Raw genomic sequence first — 25,929 nt, 5'->3', positions numbered from 1 at the left:
AGGGAATTGTATGACCACAAAAGCCAAGGGTGCCTCCTTGCACAAAATAAGCCAGACTGGGCCATATCATACCCCTTAACCACTATCATATAATAGTAGAATAGTAGGATTGGAAGAGGCCTATAAGACCATCGAGTCCAACCCCTATAAAAGCTTCTAATTAAGGCCTGCTTGCTGGCCTAACCTACTGGGAGATTTGCTCTTGTTCAATAGAGACCAGGGCTGGCCTAATACATTTTCTGCCTGAAGTGAAGAACAAGATGGTGCCACCCATTCCATGTATGAAAGCCAACTGGCCTGCCAGATGAATCTGTCTTCAGCACTGACAGTGGTACTGCATACTCCATCCTGAAGGCAGCAGGCTAACTTAGAGGGCATGGCACAGAGGTTTTTCCTCCAACACTTTGCCACCACCTCCCAACATCTCCTGCCTGAGGCAATTGCCTCAATCTGCCTAATGGTAGGGCGAGCCCTGATACAGACTCTATCCCACCCCATTGTCAGCTACCATGCAGGAGCTGTGGCAGACAGACATCAGCTTTCTACACACTGCATCTGAGCTGTATAGTACAGGTGGGCAAGATTATTATTTTTTTAAATGATTTGTTTTCATTATTCCACACCTAATTTGCTTCGTTATTAATTTGGTAAATTCTCACTCATATACATTTGTTTTTGGCTGACCCTTTCCCAATCCCTTTTTTTACTCCTTTATTTGCTGCTGCCTTAGCAGAAGCAGAGGTGATTTCAGCCACTGCCTCCTGGCAGCCCCATTTCATTTTCCCAGAATGCCCCTAATGATGCAATCTTTTGCTTTGACTCACTCCATCCCTCCATTTTCCTGACAGTTCTCAATTTGGGAATGTTCAGCCCAGTGCTAATAAGAATACTGGGCTGTTGTATGAATGACTGAGACTGGATGGTTTGAACACTTGAAATGTATTGCATAAATGCAAAGTATTGTAATTTATTGTTAGAAGTCCAGAAAGGCCTCATTCCTTGACCCAGAGGGGGATCGCTCACTCGACTGTCCAAATGACTGAGTTGCCCCAGATACAACTCAGGGGAACTGGCAAAGCAGATCCTTCCAGATGACACAAGCTGGAGAGCCAGTTAAGAGACTGCAGGAGAAGGCAAAAACTGAGTGTTGCTCTTTGAGTCAAAAGCAGTCCAAGTGAGGAAGATATTTCCCATTCCTGAAGACGGTTTCCTAGACAAACAAACCATGGCTGTTGAAGCCTATCCAAAATATAATTCCCCTCTATGCTGAAAAGGCTTCTGATGGTGTTCCACTTTTTCCAGTCCAGTGTAATATGCTTTCATGCCTGACAGTTACAAGAACATGCATAGGCTACAGGCTTGCCAGACTCTTGTTTCAACTGAGGCTAGAAGAATCCTAGTGAGACGAATGGTTCCTCTTTAAATGGGAATGAAAAGGAAAGCAACAAGCTGGTTCCTTAGTTTTGACGCTGTTCCTGAGCCTCATTACAGTGCAAATGATGTGAAAGGTCATCCCACTGGAGATCCAGGAGGCAACATAGGTACTGAAGAGTTTCCAAAATGGCCTCAGTCTTCAGGAAAAGCTTCTAGAACAGGCATAGCCATCATCCAGGCCCACCACCTTTCAGGTTTAATTGATCAATGCCAATTGTGTCATGATGTAGTTGGACCTGGGGAAAGATTTGTTATATAATTTCCCTGCCCTCTCAGTGTTACTCTGATTGCACTACCACACAGTGGAGGCCGTGGCTCCGATGTCGGTGGGGCTGTGGCTCCGCTCTGGGCTTCCGCCCTCCAGTCAGAACTCTAAAGGAGCTATCTAAGGTGCTCCTGGTTCTGACTGAAACCCAGAGCAGATTCACCACCGCACTGACATCAGAGCCACCAGCCTTCACTGCTGTCACATTTATAAAGCCTTGGGAAGATGCAGCCATTAAAATCAGCAAGCCAATGTGCTGCTTATAAAAGCCTCATCAGACCAGACTGATATGTGGCTGTTTCAACCCTGGCTGCCTGGAGCTTTTTTTTATCTATAGTTTTCTTTTGCTGGGCAGGTGATTTCAAAAGCTCTCTTAGGATGCAATTCTATGCATGTTCAGACAGGAAAAAAATCCTACAATTCCCAGCATGCCACAGCTAGCATGCTTAGCTGGGGCATGCTGGGGGTGGAAGGCTTTTTTTCTGTCTAAGCATGCATAGGGTTGTGTCCTTACGGCATTTATATATGTTATCTCTTCAGGGGCTGAGATGCATGCATCCTGTGCCCAAAGCCCACACACTCCAGGGGACTTCGGCTAGCATTGGTGAGTCCCCTACCCCCATTCACACAGGCGGATTGAGGAGGCTGAAGGCACAATCCTCACTGATTAGTAATTATATACCTAGGGATTTCATACCACTGACATTGAACATGTGTGTTGTTGTTTTTTAATTGTTCATGAGAAAATCTCTGCATGAGGCAGAAAAGGTAGCCTGAAGTTATAAAAACTACCTGGTAAATCATTTTTTCTTATATTCTGTTTGTGCACACTGTTCCACACAGTTGCATCTATTGGTTTATGTTATATTTATTGTGAAAGGTAGCAAGATGGGAGATTCTGGGGTTAACCCAAACCAAATGAGATGTCTTTCACTACCATGGAACATTTGTATGCAGACTGGCATGTGTGCAGCAGTCTACGTACAAATGTAAATCTGGGAGGAGAGATTCCAGAATATCTGAATTTGTAGCGACTGACGTTTTAGTTGACGTTGTACTGGATTCTTGTGAATGTCCTGGGTGTTGTGCTGGCTATGGGCCAAAAGAGACAGTACTTTAAATTCATATCTAGCAGCTTTGTCTTTTTAAATTTTTACTCTACAGTAGGCACAGGGTGGCTCGAGCCAGATCTTAAAAGCCCCCTACACCCCATGCTAGGGTCCTGATCCAGATTGGATCCCCTGTGTCAGTAAAAACGAAGGAAAAAATGTGTTAGTTGCTAGCTATGGATTTAAAGTAATGTCCGTTTTGGCCCTAAGAGAAGTAACAGAAGATATGATTAACAGGTTTTATTTTTCCTCTGCCCCTTAACAGATGAGGATAGGGATTCACTCAGGATCTGTTCTGGCTGGAGTTGTTGGTGTAAGAATGCCAAGATATTGTCTCTTTGGCAATAATGTCACCCTAGCAAGTAAATTTGAGTCGGGAAGCCATCCACGCCGCATCAACGTCAGCCCAACAACATACCAGTAAGTTCTCACCAGCCTTTCTTTGCATATTGCTTTGAATACACATCTTACTCTTCTTAATAAAAATATCGGTTTATTTATAAATATATAGTGGGAAAAATAGGTGAAAATCATAACATAAAGTGATATATTACAAAATGTTGCCATATTCCCAGTAGAAGGTTGCCTGAAGGATGAGCAAGAAAGTTTGCAATCAACTAAATCAACCGTTCACTAGACCAAAAATATGCACATTTTATAACAAATAATTTAATGTAAAACATTTAGTTTTGGACAAGCCTTTAAAGCAGCCATCCCCAAAAGGGTGCCCTCTGGATGTGTTGGACTGCAACTCCCATCATCCCTAACCATTGGATAATGTGAGTGGTGGTCCAACAACATATGGAGGGCACTGGGTTGGGGAAGGCTGCTTTAGTGAGCTTAATTTAATGGTTGAGTTTTTTTCCATAGTAATCCAGTACCATATGTTTGGTAACCAGGCGGATATTGTAGGATGTTTGTTTTTCAGTGGTGAACAAGCACTGAACATACTGCATTGACCAAATAAATTATTAAGTCCTTTTGGAGAAGGTGCTATAATGAGTCCAGAAAGGTGTTTCAAAGCTCTGCCTTCCCAGTCTATAAGTTGATTAGTGAGTTTCTTTATTTGTTGGAGAGCGGAGAGTGAGATTCCACAAAACAGACTGTGTATGTTGAATGAAATTCTTGTGGTTGTGGGCTGACTGCCATGAATGCCCCTAAACTCATAATGCATATTGAAGCAATCCAAGGTGATTCCTTGTGTCTGTGTACCTTGCCTCAATTTTTTTCATAGGCTGCATCAGAAGATGAAACCATTTGATAGATATGCCATGAAAAAATGGCGATGATTGATAAATAGTGACTTAAATGTAACGCACGAAGACCCTGTTTCAAATCTCATCATAGCCATGAACTCATCACGTGACCTTAGGCAAGTCAATATCTCTTGGATGGAGTTCCCTCACCCCCGTCTGCAATCTAGAGATGCCCTACCTTACCAGTCAACTAAATCGACCATTAGCGAAACCAAAAATATGCACATTTTATAAGTAACCAATAATTTGCAGGAATATAAGGAATACAAGATAATGGATGTGAAGCGCCCTGACCATGTAAAATGGGCTATATAATTACCGAGAAATATTGGTCAAAATGGTACATGGACTATGCAGTTGTCAGGGCTTGGTTTCAGTGTACTGGGAACGTCTAGGCACCAAGAATGGTAGGAACTTGTGCCAACGCAACAGCGCCCACATTTTTTAATTTGTTGCTTTACCACTTAACTTGAAGTGCAAGAAACAGCCTTCCAAAATTGCAAACCGCATTGGAGCTCCCTGACCTGGTAGAGTTGTAAGGGTTTCTGGGTCAGTCCTGGGCTTTAACGCCTGGTTAACAAGTACTCCTGAACACATCCATCACCTGGGCATTCAGAAGCCCAGGAGCACTCCCAAAAGACGGACTTCGTCCTTCAAGGGAGTGCAAGACTGTCTGGCATAGGCCATGTCTCCAAGTCCAGATCAACCCTCCAATGGACCAAAAGCATTTCGATCTTGTTTGGAGTAAGCCTCAGCTTATTAGCCCATATCCAATCCTTCACTGCATCGAAACAATGGTTCAGAACACAAACACACCCAAGCTTCCTTGGTACTAGAAGAAAATAAAAGAAAAGGATAGTTATCATTTGCATACTGATGATACCCAACACTAAATCCCCGGAAACCTCCCCCAGGAGGTTCATGTAAATAGCAAACAGCATGGGAGGCAAGATAAAACCCTGCAGAACCCCATAAGCCAAGGTTAACAGGGTTGAGCAGCAACCCCTCTAGAACCACCTTCTGGGACCTACCCACCAGCTAAGACCAGAGCCACATATTTGATGCTATTAGGATTCTTTTTTAAAGCTGATTTTAAAAGGGAAGCCCTGCTCAGAACCTGATTAATTTTACTATACAAAACTCTACTTTGGGGTTAGCGTTTATGCATTCAACATCTTGGTGAGAAAACTGGCATTGCCTTCTCCATTTCTCTTCCCCCTCCCCGCTTTCTTGGGCTTTAGCATTTTCCCCCTGCTTGCATGCTCTCTTTTTAACATCACCAAGCATCCCTGTGTTTATACTTCCCTGTAAGTCTCTTGTGTAAATGAAAGCTTCTGCAATTTTCTTCATGTAGGACATGAAGCACCTGATGTGCTAGAAAATAAAGCAGACTGAAGTTTTAAAAAGTAATTAAAAATGGCCAAAGAAATGGAGCCTGCTCACTTCAGATAAAATCAGGCAACTGGAGAGGAAACAAGAGGCAGGCATGTTGAGCAGGATTTTGATAGCAAAATAGCCAGGGGTGGATCATGATGGATGAAGAGCAACAAAGCAGAGACTTGGGAATATAAAGTAGCTTGGCGTGCAGCCGGTAGGAAATAGATCCACCCTCTACACATGCCATTGTCACAATCCACTGTAGTATCAACTGAAACGATTTCTGAGATTTGCAGTAATTTCTCCACTGCAGTTCTGATACATACTATTTTTGTGAGTGTTTGTTTTGTTATTGTTGCTTTGATTCTCAATCTGCCCATGTAAATTGGTATTCTACAGCAGATCCCTAGAAATTAGAACCTGATTCATGCTATTGGAATGTGAATTACTATATGCAAATAATTATTTGAACTATAGCTGTCACACAGTTAAAGAAATCTGACAGAGCAAGCCTCTGCATGTCTACTCAGGAAAAAGCCCAATTGAATTCAATGGTACTTACTCCCAGGTAAGTGTGTATAGGATTGCAGCCTTAGTCAATTCACCAGAAGCTACCCTGAGATCCTTTGACTCAAGATTGTAGGGATTGAATCTGGAGCCTTGTGCATACAAACTGTGTGCTATACTACCGAGCTATGGTTTCCACCTCCATGTTTTTAGTAGTATAGCCCCCTGCTTTCCCCCCACAATAGAGCAAGAACATTCTGACCAGCAAGCAAGATCACCAACCCACCAAGATGAACAGCCAGCCAAAATGTGTTCAGTATTGCTGTATAAAAAACCATTAGTCATGTGGCATACTCCATCTGGCAGTTCTGCTCTTTCGCATTCTGAATAACTGAAGGTTTGGGCTAACAATCAAAGGGCAATGTATAAAATACATTTAAAAAAAAAAATTGAGAAGTTATGTAGCAGTTTTACTTAAATCCCCCAAACAATGAAAATCTGAACCTGACCTCAGCAGTAACTAAGCAGAAGGGGTATTTTACATTATCCAGAGAATAAAGTGCATGTGCGTGCACAGAACCTTCGCATACCCTAATAATCTCTAGTTGCCCTTTAGATCTATGAAGATAATGGCAGTTGGCATACAATAATATTAACTGGAAAGGGGAAAACATTAGGTGGATCAGGGGCTATAGCTCAGTGGTAGAGCTCATGCTTTGCATGCAGAAGGTCTCTGATTCAATCCCCAGCATCTCCAAGTAGGAAAAAGCCCTGCCTGAAACCCTGGAGAGCAGCTGCCAGTCAGTGTTGGCAGTACTGGTCTAGACAGACCAATGCTCTGACTCAATAAGGCAACTTCCTATGTTCCTGTCAGCTAACCCAAGACTGACCCATGTGGTCATGGTCACATGATCAACAGAAGAACACAATATTTTCTAGTACTTTTTACTGCCTTCATTGCACTGTCATCTGCAAGAAGGAAATTTGTTCTTAAAGCAGCAAATGAATGTAACATGCGTACTAAATCCGGCATTCCCTCCCAGAACAACACCTATGTGGTATCACCACTCTCTCATCAGATCCCTTCTCAAAACCCATATTTTCTGGGTAACCCTTGCTTGATCCCGCATTTCCCAACTACAACAGTTCTTTTAACCTGGTTGCCACCATGTATTTAATCTATGCATTCAAGGGGGAAGGGGATCACACCTACTAGGCCCACTCCGGATATCACATTCCCCACCCCTGGCATCAACCTAGAACCATTTCTGCAGAGCAAACGTTGTAATCTCAGGACTGCAAAGTAGTATTTTGGTGTTAACTGTTTGTGTTAGCATATCTGTTTGCAGCACTCGGATAATGTGCGGCAATCAAATAGCCTACAATGCCAGTGTTAGGAGGGCATTCCTTTCTCAGCACCTATTGATAGGACTGGCAACTCTTAGGATTAGACTCTAGTAGCGGTTCAGACTTCTTTGTGGGAGTAGAAAGCTCCTTTCAGACAATAACAGCATTCTAATACTTTAGTTAATGTGCACAAGGTAACTCTTCCTAACACAATAACCATGATTTAAGGTCCTGTGTGGGCATTAAAAAGAAATCCATTGCCAGCAGTTACCATTAACAAAGCCCTTGCTCTTCAAGTACCTCTTTCCCTGGATCATACGTGATACGCCCTGCTTGTGCAGACAGATCTGCTCTGCTGGATTATGATCCCTGGCCCCAGTCAAAGTATGTCACAGATGGCTGTAGCAGCAGGCTATACGTGCCTCAGGTTGCACATGAAAGGCTTCCCCAACAACCACTAAACAGGCCATCAGTGCTGTAGCTCTTGCAGTGCTGCCCACATGTTAGCCAGCCCCCCCCCATTCTTTTTGGGGTCAGTGGCCACATCTGAAATTTTGAGAGAGCGTCACAGTCACTCTTACAGAAAGTCTGCCTTGGTGGGGGGACTTGCCCGTTTATAAAATGGCTGCCATGGTGGAGAGGGCCGGTCACAACACAAGAATTTCCCAGAAGGCAAACTGGTGAGACCAAAATAACAGTAACTTTCCCAAGAACCTAAGTAGAAGGCAGAGTTGGGGTCTGAGCTCCAAAACATGCTACAGAGCCCTTTGCATTGCAGCATACCGGCCTCCCAGTAATTTTTTTTTTTTTTAAATAATCTTAAAATAAAAATCAGGAGGGGCAGGAAGCCTGGCAGATGCCAAGAGAGATGTTTGCAAGCACCATATTGGAGACGCAAATGTGAAGGAGAAAGGGGCCATCTGGACCACCTCCACACCACCTGACAGGTGAACAGCATGATAGTGCTGAAAACACTGATAATTATTTAAGGGTATTCTGGGGCAGGAGTATGCTACCCCTGATTCTTATGTGCAGAAAGGAAAAACAAAAACCATAGCCAGCCCCCTGAGTCTCTCAGTGCTGCTCCTGCCCCAGAATACCCTTAAATAGTTATCAGTGTTTTCAGCACTATCATGCTGTTCATTGGTCAGGTGGTGTGGAGGTGGTCCAGATGGCCCCTTTCTCCTTCACATTTGCATCTCCAATATGGTGCTTGCAGACATCTGTCTTGGCATCTGCCAGGCTTCCTGCCCCTCCTGATTTTTATTTTAAGATTATTTTTGTATGCAGAAGGCCCCGGGTTCAATCCCCAGCATTTCCAGTTACAAAAAGGGTCAAGAGGCAGGAGGCCTGTTGAACAAAGCAACTGTTTTAAGTGCTTGTATCACAGAAAACAATGCCTTTCATTGCAGCCCATTGCAAAGCGAAGCTCGTTGGGTACACTGGAGGACCTAATACTGAAATGCCTCCTCTTTGCTAATATATGTACAATATGTGTGTAATACTTATGGCTACCTTTGTAAGCAACCTATTTCTGTTCACATTTCTTTAAAGAACAACACAATGCGAGCCACTGCTTTTCTAAACACCCAGCCAGTGAGCTGTGAAACTGAAGTAATTGCTTATTTTAGTGATAATTTCTCTGGTTTCTGAAGACTGTATGAATAATGAATTTGCCTGATGGACATAAAGGTGTTTCTCCCTACAGTACCCGTAGTGTGTGTGCGGGGGGAGGGGGAGGACAGGGGGCAGACACAATCCTTAATTGCCATGACACTTGAAAAAGCTCAGTAGCCAACATTTTTCTGTTTGGGGATGAACAAATGGTTAGTTTGATTATTTGGATTTTGTTCACTTGTTTTAAGTGTTTGTATCCGGCCTTCCTTCAAGGAGCTCAGAGTGGCATTTGAGCTTCACAACAAGCTTGTGAAGCTGGTTAGGCTGGGAGAGTAAGCTGGTTCACACATCCATTTAATGCCCCATTGCTTCAAAGCTTTCAGACAAATGTGTTGACAGTCTCCATGGAAAAGTGTTGAATTAGCACAAGGGGACATCAGAGTTTTGTTGGAACTCCTCTGTGATGACTCATGTACACATGCTTCATACAGATTTTATTGTATAAGCCAAAGGCTATGACAAAAGGAGTATGACATCAAAAATTACAACTAATTGGGAAATAAATTTTGTTTAAAAGAAACCTATACAGTACAGCGTGGACTCCAGTTCCACCAACATACCTACAAAGTTTGCTCTGATTTTCTTGGCTGATAATGCAAGCATCGATACTCTATAGGTCAGCCCTCACCAACCTGATGACCTCCAGATGTTTTGGACTACAGCTCCCAGCATACCTGGCCATTGGTCATGCTGACTGGGGCTGATGGGAGTTGAAGTCCAAAACATCTGGGGGACACCAAGATGAAGAAGACTGCTATAAGATCTTGCTGCATCTAAGTCTGACAGTAAATAATAGACTGTTTCTACATCTGAAGCAAACTTATGAGATCCTAGGATACAAGCTATAAACGTAACTCTAATACCACTGAACAAGGAACATTTCAAGAGATAATGCACCAAATCCTCAGTCTAATTTGGGCATTTTGGACACACCTGCTGCTCCCAGGGCCCCTTGCTTATAGCATCCTTCCACCACAGCTGAAGTCATCACATAAAAACACAATTCAGACATTTCATTCTAAATTCAACAGCAGGTGATGGGACATGCATGTATGAATTAGCCCAGAGTGACTTACCTAAGATCAACCAGTGAACAAAATTGTTGAGCAAGGATTTGAACCTACATTTTTCACATGCAAACCCAGCACTATTCGCTGCACCATATTGGCAATAATATGACCCAGGATGTATTTAATTTATTACTATTATTGCCCACTTTTCTTCCATGGAGCTCAAGGAAACTTACATTGCTGTCCCCCTCCATTTTATTCTCATGACAATCCTGTGAGGTAAGTTGGGATGAGAGATGGTCTCTCTGTGAGCTTCATGGCTGAGTAGGGAATTGAAGCTGATGGCTGAGCTGGGATTCAAATCCGGTCTCCCCACAGCATAAAGTGATGACAACTGTCATACTTCATTCAAAGGGCGATTTCTAATTATAGTTTGGTTATATTGTGATTCATACATGCAGTTACATGGATTTTCTACACCACCCTGAGATTTGATAATGAAGAGCAGCATATAAATATTTTCATCATCATCATCATACCTAAATTAACTTCAACTAATTTCTCATCCTTGGATTACTCAGTGCTTGATGACTCAGAGCTACAGGTCTAAATTGCCTCTGTTAAAAAGCATTGCATCTGAGGTGATGAAAGGCAGTGTTAAAATTCTCTCTGTGGCACGTGATCTGTGAAGGTTCGTTCACACATGATGCTTCAGTCTTCAAGCAATGGACGCGCATGTGTGCTAAACAGCCCTTAGATTTGCGTGTATGAAAGGGCAGTGTCAGAAACGGTCCCGGGTAGATCTTAGGGATGTCGATGATACTAGGAAGAAAGCCACTGTTTCATCTTATAGTGATGTCACATAAGGCTGGAGCTGGAGCAGTTCTGGGGGAAAATTCTGCAGACCGTATTTATATTACAGTGACTGGTTGTTTATGTTGTCAGCAGACCAGCACTGACCATCGCCACTGCAGCAGCTCAGTCTTGACCTGAATGGTGGCACCATTGCCCGATACTATGTGTCGCATACAAGTCATTGTGGCCCAACCTGCATCCTTTTTTTTTTTTTTTTACCAAGATAGGCCTGTGCATCTGCAAGAGTACAACAATTGGGGCTTTTTAGCTCAGAAAAAAAGACATCCAAGGGGAGACATCATAGAAGCTTATAAAGTTATTCATAGAGTGGAGAAAGTGGATAGAAGTTTTTCTCCGTCTTTCATAGCAGTAGAACTCTGGGTCATGGAATTAGTGTGGCAGGAGATCCAGGAGACTGTAATTAAGGGCACAATCCTCTGCATGTTTAGACAGAAAAAAGTTCTACAACTCCCAGCATTCACTATCTAGCACTGCCAGCTGGGGAATGCTGGGAAATGTAGGGCTTTTTTCTGTTTAACCATGAAGAAGATTGCAACTTAATTTATGTAACCCACTGCCCCAAGATGTGGTGATGTCCATTAGCTTAAATCAGGGGTAGGCAGAAAGTAGACCCCCAGATGTTTTGGACTTCAACTCCCAGCATTCCTGACAATTAGCCAGAGGCTTCTGTCTACCCCTGGTGTAGGTGGCTTTAAAGAGGGCACAGAAAAATTCATGCAACTTCCAGCTTCAGAGGCATTATGCCAGTGAATACCATCCAATGGCAAGCAACAATGAAGAGGCTGTTGTCTTTATGTCCTGCTTGTGAGCTTCTCAGAGACATCTGGTTGGGCACTGTGAGAAGCAGGATGCTGGATGGACCTTTGGTCTGATCCAGTAGGGCCCTTCTTATGTTCTTACATTTTATGTCTATATTCAGGGCTGGAAAAATCATATCATTTGGTATTTTTCCAGTCCCACCTATTAATCACTCAGGCTGATGCTATACAGTTTATAGCAGGGGTGTTGAACCTCTTTCAGCTTGAGGGCCAAATTCTGTTTCGGAGAAGCTCTTGGGGACCACATTCCAGTGGTGGGCAGGGCTGAACGCAAAAGGGGTGGGCCCAAAGGAAAAATGGGCACGCCCAAAATACCAGCATATTTTAGTTTAAAGCTGTTACTGCCAGTAACTAAACCTTAGGAGGGGCATTCCAACCTTTTTTATAATTGGAGTGTGCGCGTGTGCGCGCACAAAAGCAAGGGAACCATCAAATGATCAGGAGAAGAGGCGGGGCCTGGGGAAGGAGAGTGGGCCACCTGAGGACGGACAGATTGGGCTCCCAGGCAGGCCTGGGGTTCAACACCTCTGCTTTAAATGCACGGATGTTTATTTCCAAACATATCCGCTACACAGATCATAAATGTTACATTACGTATAGCCAGGGATGCTTTCTTAGATGTGAAATTGTCTTACAATATGTACCATAAGCAGCCATCAGTTTTCACATGATAATCACATTTTAACGTGACCTTTGTAAGCTTGCCATGTCCATCGTTTGCTTGTGATGGAAGTAAGATTTTTTTAAAAAATAACATTTGATGTTGCCTAGCAACAGTGCTGAACTTTGGGCAGGCCTGCTCCAATTTACACCTGTCTGGAAAGAAAGTCAGGATGTAAGACAGGAGGATCTGAATTTGTCGTCTTTGAATCCCTTCAGAATAAAAAGGCCCATTTCCACTGTTTTCTGTCAGTCATGGTTTGCTTATCACAATCAGTGGATCCAGCTCACAAGTCAAACCTCAACACATTTGTTCTAAAATCTAGCAAAGATTTAAAAATTGTTTAGAAATATTAACAATATTTTATGGTGTTGACCATAAGACAAAATTCCAAAATCCATATTAGTGTAAATACATTTATTTGGCCAACTGTTCTTAATTTGGATTCATAAATGGAAAAGTTCCTTCCCTTTTGGGTGGTGGAACTACATGTTCTAAGAAAGATGGAGCTGACACAGAAAATGGCAGTCATGTGTCAAGTCTTCACCTCCCCCTGTCCCCCTGGTGATTGAATGTCCTCCTCACGCGTTTACATTGAGGATCCTATGCCTCCGCTCAAAGGACTCAGGATAAGTTGTGCTGCACCAAGCAGGAGAGGGGAATTTGATATGTGTTGGCTGTGTTGATTGCTGTTTTTTGGAGGATGCTGTGTGTTTCTTATAACATATAGCTCTTATTTACACTCTTTTCCATGTTGAGGTTGACCCCTCCCTTTTTTAATAACATGAAACAACTTTTTAACAGATAATTTTGCTTCCAGGTTCTTTTGTTTATTGTGCATTTTGCAAAGTAGAAAAATCAGGTTGAGTGAGCAGTATGAAGTGGGTAGGAAAATATTATTGACCTTTAGTCAATAGTATCTTTATCTCTAGTGGGGTTAAATTGGAAGGAAAAGAAATACCACAGACCACTATTGCTTTAGCAAAATATTAACTTTCTCTCTACCTGTTAGGTTAAAAAAAAAAAAAAATCAGTTTACGTTCTATTTTCTTCAGTAAAAGGCCAATGTCAGCTAATTCTTTTTGCCTCCCTTTGAACTCTTTAACACTCTGTTGTTAATTGTATCAAGTACAAATGTATTGTGTTTACTTATCTAGGAGCACTCCCGACATGTGTTTGTCTTTTTATCTTTGGGAATTATAGCGCTCTGTATCATAAGAAAAACGTTTGCATGTGAGCTGCTGAAGGACTAGCAGAACAGAGAGAAAGCATAATTATTGCAGGCTGCCAAGGTCAAAAACAGCCTCTTTTCCTAAGGGCTAATTCACACTGCCACAATTTGGGGGGCTTATAATTACTGCTTTTGTGGGGATTAAATGTTTATGGGGTTGTGTACATTGGCTGCCAGCACAGATTTTGCCAGCATGCCTAGGAGAAGCCGTGTGGATTGTCCAACACCATTTATTGTTGTTGTTTACATCACCATCAGGGAACATGGCATTTTATAGCATCAGAGCAGGGTTGGGGAAGACAGATCCCTGCCCCTAGAAGCCCGCAGTCTAAAGGTTTACACTGGGGTTAGCATAGAGTAGGGATTGTGAACGTGTGGCCTTCCAGAGGTTGGATTGCACCTCCCATTCTCCCTCACCATTGGCTATGCTGGCTAAGGCTGATTGTTTTTATATTATTTTTTAGCAATATTGATATACCGTTTCTCATTTGTAAACCTCTTCAGGATTTCTTCAAAAGAATAAAAAACCAACAAAGAAACAAACAAGTGAGCAAAAACACACACATATCGTGAAGTTGCTTCAAAGATAGTTCATAGCTGAGGGAAAGCCAAAGTAAACAGATACGATTCAATAAATGCCAAGGGTGCACCAGCCTTGAGGCCTGGCGTACCTCAGAGGGGTGATCATTCCACAGGGACTGTCTCTGTGTGACTGCCAAACAGATATCTGTAGGACAGCAGGGCCTCCCCTGAAGATTGTAGTGGCCTGGGCGGTTGGTATAGGGAAAGACATTCCTTGAGTTAACCTGGTCCTGAGTTGTATTGGCTTTTTATAACAATACCAACCCCTTAAACTTGGTAGCATACTGGCAGCCAGTATAGATCCTTGAGGACAGGCGTGATATGTGTGCAGTGAAGCACCCCAGTCAGTAACTTAGCCACTGCATTCTGCACTAGCTGCAGATGGGACTTGCAGTCTAACATCTGGAGGTCCACACTTCTCCATCCCTGGCATATTTATTTTTATTTATTTAAAACATTTGTATCCCATCCTATATTATTAAGATCTCAGGGCGGCGTACATTTGAAATCAATTTAAACAGTATAAAACAATAAATAATTTAAACAGCTAAACATATTAAAGCATTAAACAAGCTAATACCAATTAAAATCTAAAACAATAAAACAGTTAAAACAGTGTGCTACTTTACGGAATGTATTTCGCCCTCAAAGGCTTTGGTAAAAAGCCATTTTTTTTGCACTGAAATGAGACCAATGTCAGCGCCAATTGGGCCTCCATGGGGAGGGCATTCCACAACCGGGGTGCCATAGAAGACAGCGTAGAAGAAAGGGAGAAATGGGAGAGGGGAGATGTGAACAAAAGCAGGCACACATTCTTGGACTTCAGTAAGACTGTTCACACAGTCACCTCCAGACGTTTAGTTCATACATGGAGTACGAAACAGGACCACACCTGGTAGCCCTGTCCCCAAAGTTGTACACCTCCAATATTCATGCGTTTGAGAACCTTGGTACATACAGTTCTACACGCATATGCTCCCCTTTTCAGACATTGCACCAAACATGCAGGTGACTGAAGTAGAGCTGGTGGGGCATATAGCATCGGAGGTAGGCAGTGCCAACTCCAGGTTTTTAAGGGTCCTTGGGCAAGATACCTTCAATGCCCCCCATTTTAACGAGTCTACCTTCTCACCGCCATTGTCACCAGCTGCCTGCTCCTCCTCCTCTTATCATTGCTACCACTTGCTTGCTTGCCAGGCAGACAGTCAGTGAGCAAGTAGGCAGTGGCATCTATTGCTTCTCACTTCTCCTTCTCACTACCACCATTGTCTGGAACAGAGTTAGAGGCAGGTGAAGAAGCAATGGTGAAGACGAGGAGCAAGTCCAGGAGTCCCCTGCTGGCGTGTGGGCCATGACCATGCTGACCCTTGACACTGGCCTTGGAGGTGGGCTAGCAGATGTGATCTCCTTCTTCCCTCCATGTGTACAGTAAAAGCATGGAGACAACCATGTGAAAAGCGCTGTTGTGACTGAGAAACTTTGGGGTTAAGCAAGGGCTACACAGAAAAGCTGGGGGTTTAGAAGGGATTCAAAGTTGTGATTCGATGTCATTCTGAGAGGGAGTTCTAGACTTATGGGACAGCAAGGGAGGGAGAATGGATGGTCATTTAAGAGAACGGGATGGCTGAGTGGGGTAAAGGTGGAAGGGCAATGGTTACTGTGAGAATGAGGCTGATTTGCAATCACAGCAGATGGACTTAAGCAGGTTTCCACGTGGGCATTCAGTCTTTGGCAAGGGGGAAGGGCACTGACCGAAAAGTTTAAATAAGGCCCATTTCACCTATGCGTGGTGTTGGCCACATTTGGACGATCACCACTGCCATGGTGGCTTCTTTTCACCGCCCCCCGCATGCTATGCGCACGACCGCTATTTGCGTAATTAACCATGATGCCACATGGGTTGCTGTGTTGGCAGGGGTGGCTTCTTACCCACCGTACAATCCCTTCTACAAGCCATGGGTTGTAGTGTGAGTAAGAAGCCAACCGCGCCACACACCACACTGGGTTCAGATGACACAGCAACCTGCATGGCGTCGTGGGTAATTATGCAAATGGCAGCAGCTGCAGACACAGGGTGGGGAAAAGAAGCCACAATGGCTTCTTTTCCCCGCATGATCATCTGAACCCCATCATTGTCATCACTTGATAACTGCAGCATCAACTAACAATTTCCATATGTCCCTGGGCTGCCCCACCTCTAATACCACTCTCATATCATCTCAAACATAATGCTTTTCAATGGTGGCAGTTCTCACATTCAGTTGCCAGACATCGCACATAACGTAATGAAGTGTGGGGCAATCGACTGATGCACGAATGTGTAAAACACAGCCCAAGTCCAAAAGCACAGCACATTCCTCTGCTTTTATTTTACAGCAGAGATTTTTTTTAACAATAGAAAATGCCCACGTTTGGGGATCGATGGCAAATTCCAAACAAGTCTGCTTGTCGTCGTTGAAATGTCACTCATTTGAAAAGTCCTGAAACATTATGAACAGGGAATGCTATTGCTTAAATCTAAATAACTTGATTTTTAGTTTTAACACTGTAAACGTGAAAATACTTCTCAGTACTGCAGAATTCAACCTCTAGGAAGACTGCATCACAGTACAACTCAAGCGATGACACGGTCATCTGTCACTGAGGAGTCACATGGCAACACAAGAACTGCTGTAAAATATACCTTACCACACATTTCGGTTAAACAATACCCTAGCCTTCCCCAATGTGGTGTTTTGGACTACGACTCCCAGCATTCCTGACCATTGGCCATGCTGGCTGGAGTTGTTGGGAGTTGAAGTCCAAAATATCTGGAGGGCACCAGGTTGGGGAATGTTGCAATATCTTGTCCCAGACAATTCAAAATGCCAGATGGTCCAGGGAAATGGATGAAAAAAGCTCCATCAGTAGGTGAGGCCTTGCAGAGAAATCAAGGTAGCTTTTCTTTTCTAGTACTGGCAATTAGTGACTAGCAATGATATCTCTGTGTTCTATAACCAACCAGCCAGTAATTGCTCGATCATATTGCATTTTATATGCAACATTTATGTATTATTCATGGGCAGTAGTGCATGAATTGTTCAGTTACAGGAGAAATCTAATGAGAGATAAAACATTTAAAAAATACATGAGCAATCATAATGGGTAGTTTATTATCATACAAATAACTTTTTCTGGCTTAGCTTGCTTTTATTCGCAATTTGGGGTCTAACTTTTTATCTGAAAGTATCACCATAACAATAATGAGTGGAACAACCCTTGCTTGTAATAAAATGTAATGTTTTGGTCAATTAATATTACACACAGATACAATGAGTGCATGCTCTTCATGGTAGGTTATAAACGTCTTCCTATTCTAAACTCTGTGCAACAGTGTCCATAGAAATAGTTAAAGAACAGTAAAAGGCTAGATATTTTTCTTACTTTTTCAGTGCATCTTAGACCTGAAGTGGGGATTCTGAGAATTGGTTTGTGGCCTTTAGGTATTGGCACAACTGCGGGATTCTAAAGACCTCTGGGCATGTGGCAGTGCAAACAGCAAGAACTGTCCCTGTTCCACATGTCTTTGCAGAGGTGATGGGAAGGCCTTCCTCCTTGCTGTACAGGTCACACGACCTGTGTGGCCTCTAGGTGTGAGCAAACACCAATATTACTGACAGACACACTAATGGCATGATGCTGTCATATAGAAACCTCTACAAAGGAGTAACAAGGTCTCTAGTGTAGAAGAACATAGTGGATACAGGTATTTTATTATACTGGGTTCATAGTTTATTATTTGTAGTATTACTTCTCAAATTTGATAGTCCACCTTTGAGCCCTTGCCTAAGGAAGTGAGGCGGGTGGCTACCAGGAAGAGGGCCAGAAAAGGCCCTCTTTTCTGCTGTGGCACCCCGGCTGTGGAATGAGTTCCCTCGAGCGGTTCACCTGGCACCTGTGTTGTATTCTTTTCAGCACCAGGTGAAGACTATTTTTTATTTCCCCAGCATTTTAGCATCCTAGTCTTTTAGCTCTGCTGTTTTAAATCTGTATTTTAAATCTCTGCATTGCTGCTGGGTTTTATTATGGTTGTACTTTTATATTGTAGTTTTAAGCATTCGTATTTTATATTGTTTTATGTTGTACTTTGTGGTTTTAATTTTTGTGAATGGCTATTGGGCAGTATAGAAATGAAATGAAATGAAATGAATGAATGAATGAATAAAATACTTGTGGGTCGAGTAGGTTTTGGCAGTAAAATCTGTAAAAATACCACCACCACCCCTGCTGCCAAAATCAACATAAAATAATTCCTTGTACAACTACTAAAAACCGTACCTATATAGATTCAACCAGCAGTCAGTAAAACCATGAACTTAGCAGCCAAAAGCCCTCCTAAACAAAAGAAATTGAAATGCATTCTCTGAGGGATAGAAGACCAGATAGTCCTCCTTGGTAGGGAGTTCCACAGCAAGTGCCACCACGAAGAAGGCCCTATACTGGCCCATGGTTGCAGCTCCTGTGTTATCTTTTTTCATCAGAAAAACATTTTTAGAAAGTCATGGATTGCTGCTAAAATTCAGTGACAATTCACATGGAGGCATAGAATTGACAAACCTAGGTTTAAAAAAAGTTAAATTTGTCCATTCATAGCAACATACTATGACTTTTTTTTAACTCCCCCCCTTTTTTTCCAGCAAGGGGGGTAGTAGGAGTGTGGACCACTGGAGGTCAGGGGAGGGAATTGATTCCCAGGCAGCCTGAAGTTGCCCACTCCTGCTGTAGACCCAGTAGTATTTTTCCATACTTCAAACAATGATGAATCCTAATTGGTCTTTGGGGCCAATCTTAAGACGTGTGGTACTTCTGAGCCAGACCATTTTGAGCTTTAAAAGTCAAAACCATCACTTTTAATTGAGCTGGAAACTACCTGATAACCAGTGCAGAACTTTAAGAATTGAAGTTACGTGGTGCCTACAACAGGCCCCAGTTAAGAGCCTAGCTGCTGCATTCACAACCAGTTGTGTACAGAATTAATTCAGGTTTCTCGCGGGAAGCAACAGCAAGAAAGCGAGAGAAGTAGAGAAGCCAAGGAACATGCTGGTGAAGCCAATAAGCTTTCAGGATGTGGGAAAGCATTATTAAGACTTTACTGGAGAGGCACAAAATTGATCATTAGAGGATATCAGGGGAGGTGATGACTGATCTTCAGCCAAGGTCCAAACAGTTGGCAAGATGGCTCTGAGCTTCCGTTTCTCAAACAATACATGAGACATTGCTTTCAAAAGTGAGACCTTCAAACGGAGGTAGTGATATGGCATATTCGCAGGCTGTTCAGTTAAAAAAAAAGCACACCTCAAAATTTGCACTGAGCATGTTTAATCCTTTGAACATGTCTAAATTAGCTCTTAGGATATCACTGTTTTTCTCTAAGAAAGGAAATGTTTGTTATGTGGGAAATCCCCATTCAACTACTGATGTTGCTGAAAGGCCAATAGGATAGGGTAATAATGTTGACTCTGGAAGAAGCCCCAAAATGAAGCAGGAGTGGGCATCTTGTGGCCTTTGGATATTTTGCACTACAGCTCCCATCAGCCCTAGCCAGCATATCCAGTGGGGATGTCAGGGCCGGTGTCCAGGGTAAGCATGGTTGGGCACCTGCCAACAGCCCACACGCCAACAGGGCCCCACTTGCAAGTGCCCCCTGGACTTGCTTCTCCTCTTCACCATTTAAGCCTTCTTGTTCACCTGCCTCTCGCACTGGTGAGAAAATGTGCTGGTGAGAGGGAGGAGCAATAGATGCCTCTGCCTACTTGCTCATTGGCTCTCTGCCTGTGTCCCAGTATGTGAACAATCTAAATCATATGAATATATGAAGCTGTCTTTCACTGCAGCCCTGCGCAGGCATTCATCTGCTCATGTGTAGGGCTATGGAGAGTGATGTGGGTGCACCCATAAGCCCTGACCATGCATGCCCAGTGCCCCATTAGACTTTCATGCACTGAGTGTGAAGATCTGAAGAGGACTTTGTAAGCGTGTTCAGGTAAAACTGCATACAGAATTCCCATGATTGAAAACCCTGATAAGGCAGGGTTTGCAATCATGGCAACTCTGGAAGTGCATTCAGCTGAACCGGCTTACAAAGCTCTCTTCGGACAGGTCTAACTGAGAATCAGGTGCCCAGGGATGCTGGGGGCTGACATGCACAGCCATGTCCCCCTTCACACTTTAGCCCCACATGCAAGCAGGTGAATGCCTGCTGGCTTGAGTCAAACCATGGTTCCATCTAGTCCCATTGCCTACTCTTGATTTGCAGTAGCTCTCTAAGGCCTTAAGACAGCCTTCCCAACCTGGAGCCCTCCAGATGTTTTTGAATTCAGCTCTGATCAGCCCCAGTCAGCAAAGTCAATGGGCAGGAGTTCTGGGAGTTGTAGTCTAAAACATCTGGAAGATACCAACCAGGTTGGGGAAGAAATTAGCTGCCCGGCTCAAAAAAACACAAAAATAATAGATACTATGTTTCCTCAAGAGATGTGTTTAATATTACGGGACATACATTTACTAGGTAGTTTTCAGGAACATGTTTAGTCATTAGCTGCTAACCCTCAAACTAAAGATGTTGCTATCATTCTTAGTGATAAACTGAACTGGAAATTCAAGGGGATTGTACTAATCAAAGGCTCCGTCTGTATTAGTATGATTTTTTTCTAGCTTTATAAACAGTGAATATGCACACACCCCTCCCCCCCCATTCTAAATTAGTGGTGGAAGGTAATGTGAGGTTGAATGTGCCAGTTACTCTTCAGGAATGAATAAATCCCCCTTCATGGATCACTGCCTTGTTGTGGCGAAGGGGGTTGCGTAACTTAGTGAAGCCATAAGCTATGCCATGCAGGGCCACCCAAGATGGACAGGTCATGGCAGAGAGTTCTGACAAAATGTGGTCCACTGGAGAAGGAAATGGCAACCCACTCCAGTATTCTTGCCAAGAAAACCCCATGGAACGTATCACAAGGCTAAAAGATATGACGCCGGAAGATGAGACCCTCAGGTCAGAAGGTCTCCAATATACTACTGAGGAAGAGCAGAGGGTATTTCCAAGTAGCGCCAGAAAGAGTGAAGCGGCTGGGCCAAAGCCGAAAGGACACTCAGCTGTGGATGTGTCTGGTGGTGAAAAGAAAATCCGATGCTGTAAAGAACAATATTGTTTAGGAACCTGGAATGCCAGATCAATGAATCAAGGTAAGCTGGAGGTGGTCAAACATGAGATGGCAAGATTGAACATTGACATCTTGGGAATCAGTGAACTAAAATGGACAAGCATGGGCAAATTTAATTCAGGTGACTATTATATCTACTACTGTGGGCAAGAATCCCTGGGAAGAAATGGAGTAGCACTCATAGTCAATAAAAGGGTGAGAAAAGCAGTTGTTGTTGTTGTTGTTCAGTCGTGCCTGAGTCTTCGTGACCATAGCACGCCAGGCCTTCCTGTCCTGCGCTCTCTCCCGGAGTGTGCTCAAGTTCATATTCATTGCATCGGTGATACTATCTAGCCATCTCATCCTCTGCCGTCCCCTTCTCCTTTTGCCTTCAGTCTTTCCCAGCATCAGGGTCTTTTCCAGAGAGTTTTCTCTTCGCATTAGGTGGCCAAAATATTTCAGCTTCAGTATCTGTCCTTCCAATGAGCACTCAGGGTTGATTTCCTTGAGGATGGACTGATTTGACCTCCTTGCAGTCCAGGGGACTCGTAAGAGTCTTCTCCAGCACCACAGTTCGAAAGCATCAATTCTTCGGCGCTCAGCCTTCCTTTTAGTCCAGCTCTCACAGCCATACATTACTACTGGGAAAACCATAGCTTTGATTAGACGGACCTTTGTCGGCAAGGTGATGTCTCTGCTTCCTACTATGCTGTCTAGGTTTGCCATAGCTTTCCTCCCAAGGAGCAAGCGTCTTTTAATTTCATGGCTACAGTCACCGTCTGCGGTGATCTTGGAGCCCAAGAAAGTAAAATCTGTCACTGCTTCCATTTCTTCCCCTTCTATATGCCAGGAAGTGATAGGGCCAGATGCCATGATCTTCGTTTTCTTAATGTTGAGTTTCAAACCAGCTTTTGCACTCTCCTCTTTCACCCTCAACAAGAGGCTCTTTAGATCCTCTTCGCTTTCTTCCATTAGGGTGGTATCGTCTGCGTATCGGAGGTTGTTGATAATTCTCCCAGCTATCTTAATTCCGACCTCTGATTCATCCAACCCGGCATTTCTCATGATGTACTCTGCATATAAGTTAAATAAGCAGGATGACAGTATGCAGCCTTGTCGTACTCCTTTCCCAATTTTGAACCACTCAGTTGTTCCATGTCTGGTTCTTACTGTTGCTTCTTGACCCTCGTACAGGTTTCTCAGGAGACAGGTAAGGTGGTCTGGTACTCCCATCACTCTAAGAATTTGCCACAGTTTGTTGTGATCCACACAATCAAAGCGTAGTCAATGAAGCAGAAATAGACACTTTTCTGGAATTCTCTTGCTTTCTCCATGATGCAGCGAATGTTGGCAATTTGATCTCTAGTTCCTCTGCCTCTTCAAAACCCAGCTTGTACTTCGGGTAGTTTTTGGTTCGCATACTGCTGAAGCCTAGCTTGTAGGATTTTGAGCATCACCTTGCTGGCATGTGAAATGAGCGCAATTGTACAGTAGTTTGAACACTCTTTGGCATTGCCCTTCTTTGGAATTGGAATGTAAACTGACCTTTTCCAGTCTTGCGGCCATTGTTGAGTGTTCCAAATTTGTTGGCATATTGAATGCAGCACTTTAACAGCATCATCCTTTAGGATCTTAAATAGCTCAGTTGGAATACTGTCATCTCCGCTAGCTTTGTTGTTACTAATGCTTCCTAAGGCCCACTTGACTTCACTCTCGAGGATGTCTGGCTCAAGTTCAGTGACCGCACTATCATGGCTATCAGGGACATGAAGATCTTTCCTGTATAGTTCTTCTGTGTATTCTTTCCACATCTTCTTAATCTCATCTGCTTCTGTTAGGTCCCTTCCTTCTTTGTCCTTTATCATGCCCGTCTTTGCACAAAACGTTCCCTTGAGATCTCCAATTTTCTTGAAGAGATCTCTAGTCTTTCCCATTCTGTTGTTTTCCTCGATTTCTTTGAATTGTTCATTTAAGAAGGCCCTCTTGTCTCTCCTTGCTATTCTCTGGAACTCTGCATTCAGTTGGATATATCTTCCCCTTTCTCCCTTGCTTTTCGCTTCCCTTCCTCAGCTACTTATAAAGCCTCATCAGACAGCCACTTGGCTTTCTTGCATTTCTTTTTATTGGGGATGGATTGAGTTGCTGCCTCCTGAACAATGTTACAGACCTCTGTCCATAGTTCCTCAGGCACTCTGTCTATCAGGTCTAATCCCCGAAATCTATTCCTCACCTGCACTGTGTATTCATAAGGGATATGATTTAGGTCATACCTGAATGGTTTAGTGGTTTTCCCTATGTTCTTCAATTTAAGCCGAAATTTTGCAACAAGAAGTTCATGATCTGAGCCACAGTCAGCTCCAGGTCTTGTTTTGACTGACTGTATAGAGCTTCTCCATCTTTGGCTGCAAAGGACATAATCAATCTGATTTCGATATTGACCATCTGGTGATGTCCATGTGTAGAGTCGTCTCTTGTGCTGTTGGAAAACAGTGTTTGCTATGATCAGCATGTTCTCTTGGCAAAACTCTATTAGCTTTTGTCCTGCTTCATTTTGTACACCAAGGCCATGCCTGCCTGTTATCCCGGTGATTTCTTGACTTCCTACTTTAGCATTCCAATCCCCTATGATGAAGAGGACATCTTTTTTTGGTGTTAGTTCTAGAAGGTGTTGTAGGTCTTCATAGAACCGATGAACCTCAGCTTCTTCGGCCTCAGTGGTTGGGGCATAGACTTGAATTTCTGTGATGTTGAATGGTTTGCCTTGGATTCGTACTGAGATCATTCTATCGTTTTTCAGATTGTACCCCAGTACTGCTTTTCCCACCCTTTTGTTGACTATGAGTGCTACTCCATTTCTTCTAAGGGATTCTTGCCCACAATAGTAGATATGATGGTCACCTGAATTAAATTCGCCTATGCCTGTCCGTTTTAGTTCGCTGATTCCCAAGATGTCGATGTTCAATCTTGCCATCTCACGTTTGACCACCTCCAGCTTACCTGGATTCATTGATCTGTCATTCCAGGTTCCTAAACAATATTGTTCTTTACAGCATCGGATTTTCTTTTCATCACCAGACACATCCACAGCTGAGTGTCCTTTCGGCTTTGGCCCAGCCACTTCATTCTTTCTGGCGCTACTTGGAAATACCCTCTGCTCTTCCCCAGTAGTATATTGGACACCTTCCGACCTGAGGGTCTCATCTTCAGGCGTCATCTCTTTTAGCGTTGTGATACGTTCCATGGGGTTTTCTTGGCAAGAATACTGGAGTGGGTTGCCATTTCCTTCTCCAGTGGACCACATTTTGTCAGAACTCTCTGCCATGACTTGTCCATCTCGGGTGGCCCTGCACGGCATAGCTTATGGCTTCACTGAGTTACGCAAGCCCCTTCGCCACAACAAGGCAGTGATCCATGAAGGGGGAGAAAAGCAGTACTGGGGTACAATCTCAAAAATGATAGAATGATCTCCGTACGAATCCAAGGCAAAGCATTCAACATCACAGTAATTCAAGTCTATGCCCCAACCACTGAGGCCAAAGAAGCTGAGGTTGATCGGTTCTATGAAGACCTATAACACCTTCTAGAACTAACACAAAAAAAAGATGTCCTTTTCATCATAGGGGATTGGAATGCCAAAGTAGGAAGTCAAGAAATCACCGGGATAACAGGCAAGCATGGCCTTGGTGTACAAAATGAAGCAGGACAAAAGCTAATAGAGTTTTGCCAAGAGAACACGCTGATCATAGCAAACACTCTTTTCCAACAGCACAAGAGGCGACTGTACACATGGACATCACCAGATGGTCAATATCGAAATCAGATTGATTATGTCCTTTGCAGCCAAAGATGGAGAAGCTCTATAGAGTCAGTAAAAACAAGACCTGGAGCTGACTGTGGCTCAGATCATGAGCTTCTTGTTGCAAAATTTCAGCTTAAATTGAAGAACATAGGGAAAACCAGTAAACCATTCAGGTATGACCTCAGTCATATCCCTTCTGAATATACAGTAGAGGTGAGGAATAGATTTCGGGGATTAGACCTGATAGACAGAGTGCCTGAGGAACTATGGACGGAGGTCCGTAACATTGTTCACGAGGCAGCAACTCAATCCATCCCAAAGAAGAAGAAATGCAAGAAAGCAAAGTGGCTGTCTGATGAGGCTTTACAAGTAGCTGAGGAAGGGAAGCGAAAAGCAAGGGAGAAAGGGGAAGATACATCCAACTGAATGCAGAGTTCCAGAGAATAGCAAGGAGACAAGAAGGCCTTCTTAAATGAACAATGCAAAAGAAATCGAGGAAAACAATAGAATGGGAAAGACTAGAGATCTTGTCAAGAAGATCGGAGATCTCAAGGGAACGTTTTGTGCAAAGATGGGCATGATAAAGGACAAAGAAGGCAGGGACCTAACAGAAGCAGATGAGATTAAGAAGATGTGGAAAGAATACACAGAAGAACTATACAGGAAAGATCTTAATGTCCCTGATAACCATGATAGTGCGCTCACTGTACTTGAGCCGGACATCTTCGAGAGTGAAGTCAAGTGAGCCTTAGGAAGCATTACTAACAACAAAGCTAGCGGAGATGACAGTATTCCAGCTGAG

The 25,929-nt window shown here is 43.3% G+C and overlaps 1 protein-coding gene across 1 annotated transcript in view; it reads left to right on the top strand.

Annotated features, from left to right (window-relative positions):
* The window catches only part of GUCY1A2 (guanylate cyclase 1 soluble subunit alpha 2), a 238,188-nt gene that overhangs the window by 194,384 nt on the left and 17,875 nt on the right, over nt 1-25,929 (top strand). The window contains exon 7 of the mRNA XM_084841630.1: nt 3,074-3,228. Within this exon, the coding sequence (XP_084697756.1) occupies nt 3,074-3,228 (155 nt within the window). The remainder of the gene's footprint in view (nt 1-3,073; nt 3,229-25,929) is intronic.

Source organism: Heloderma suspectum, chromosome 3 (genome assembly GCF_057233095.1).
Source record: "Heloderma suspectum isolate Gila_16-S chromosome 3, 16-S_ref, whole genome shotgun sequence".
NCBI lineage: Eukaryota > Metazoa > Chordata > Lepidosauria > Squamata > Helodermatidae > Heloderma > Heloderma suspectum.
Note: the sequence above shows the minus strand (reverse complement) of the source record. Positions and strands in the feature narration are given on the sequence as shown.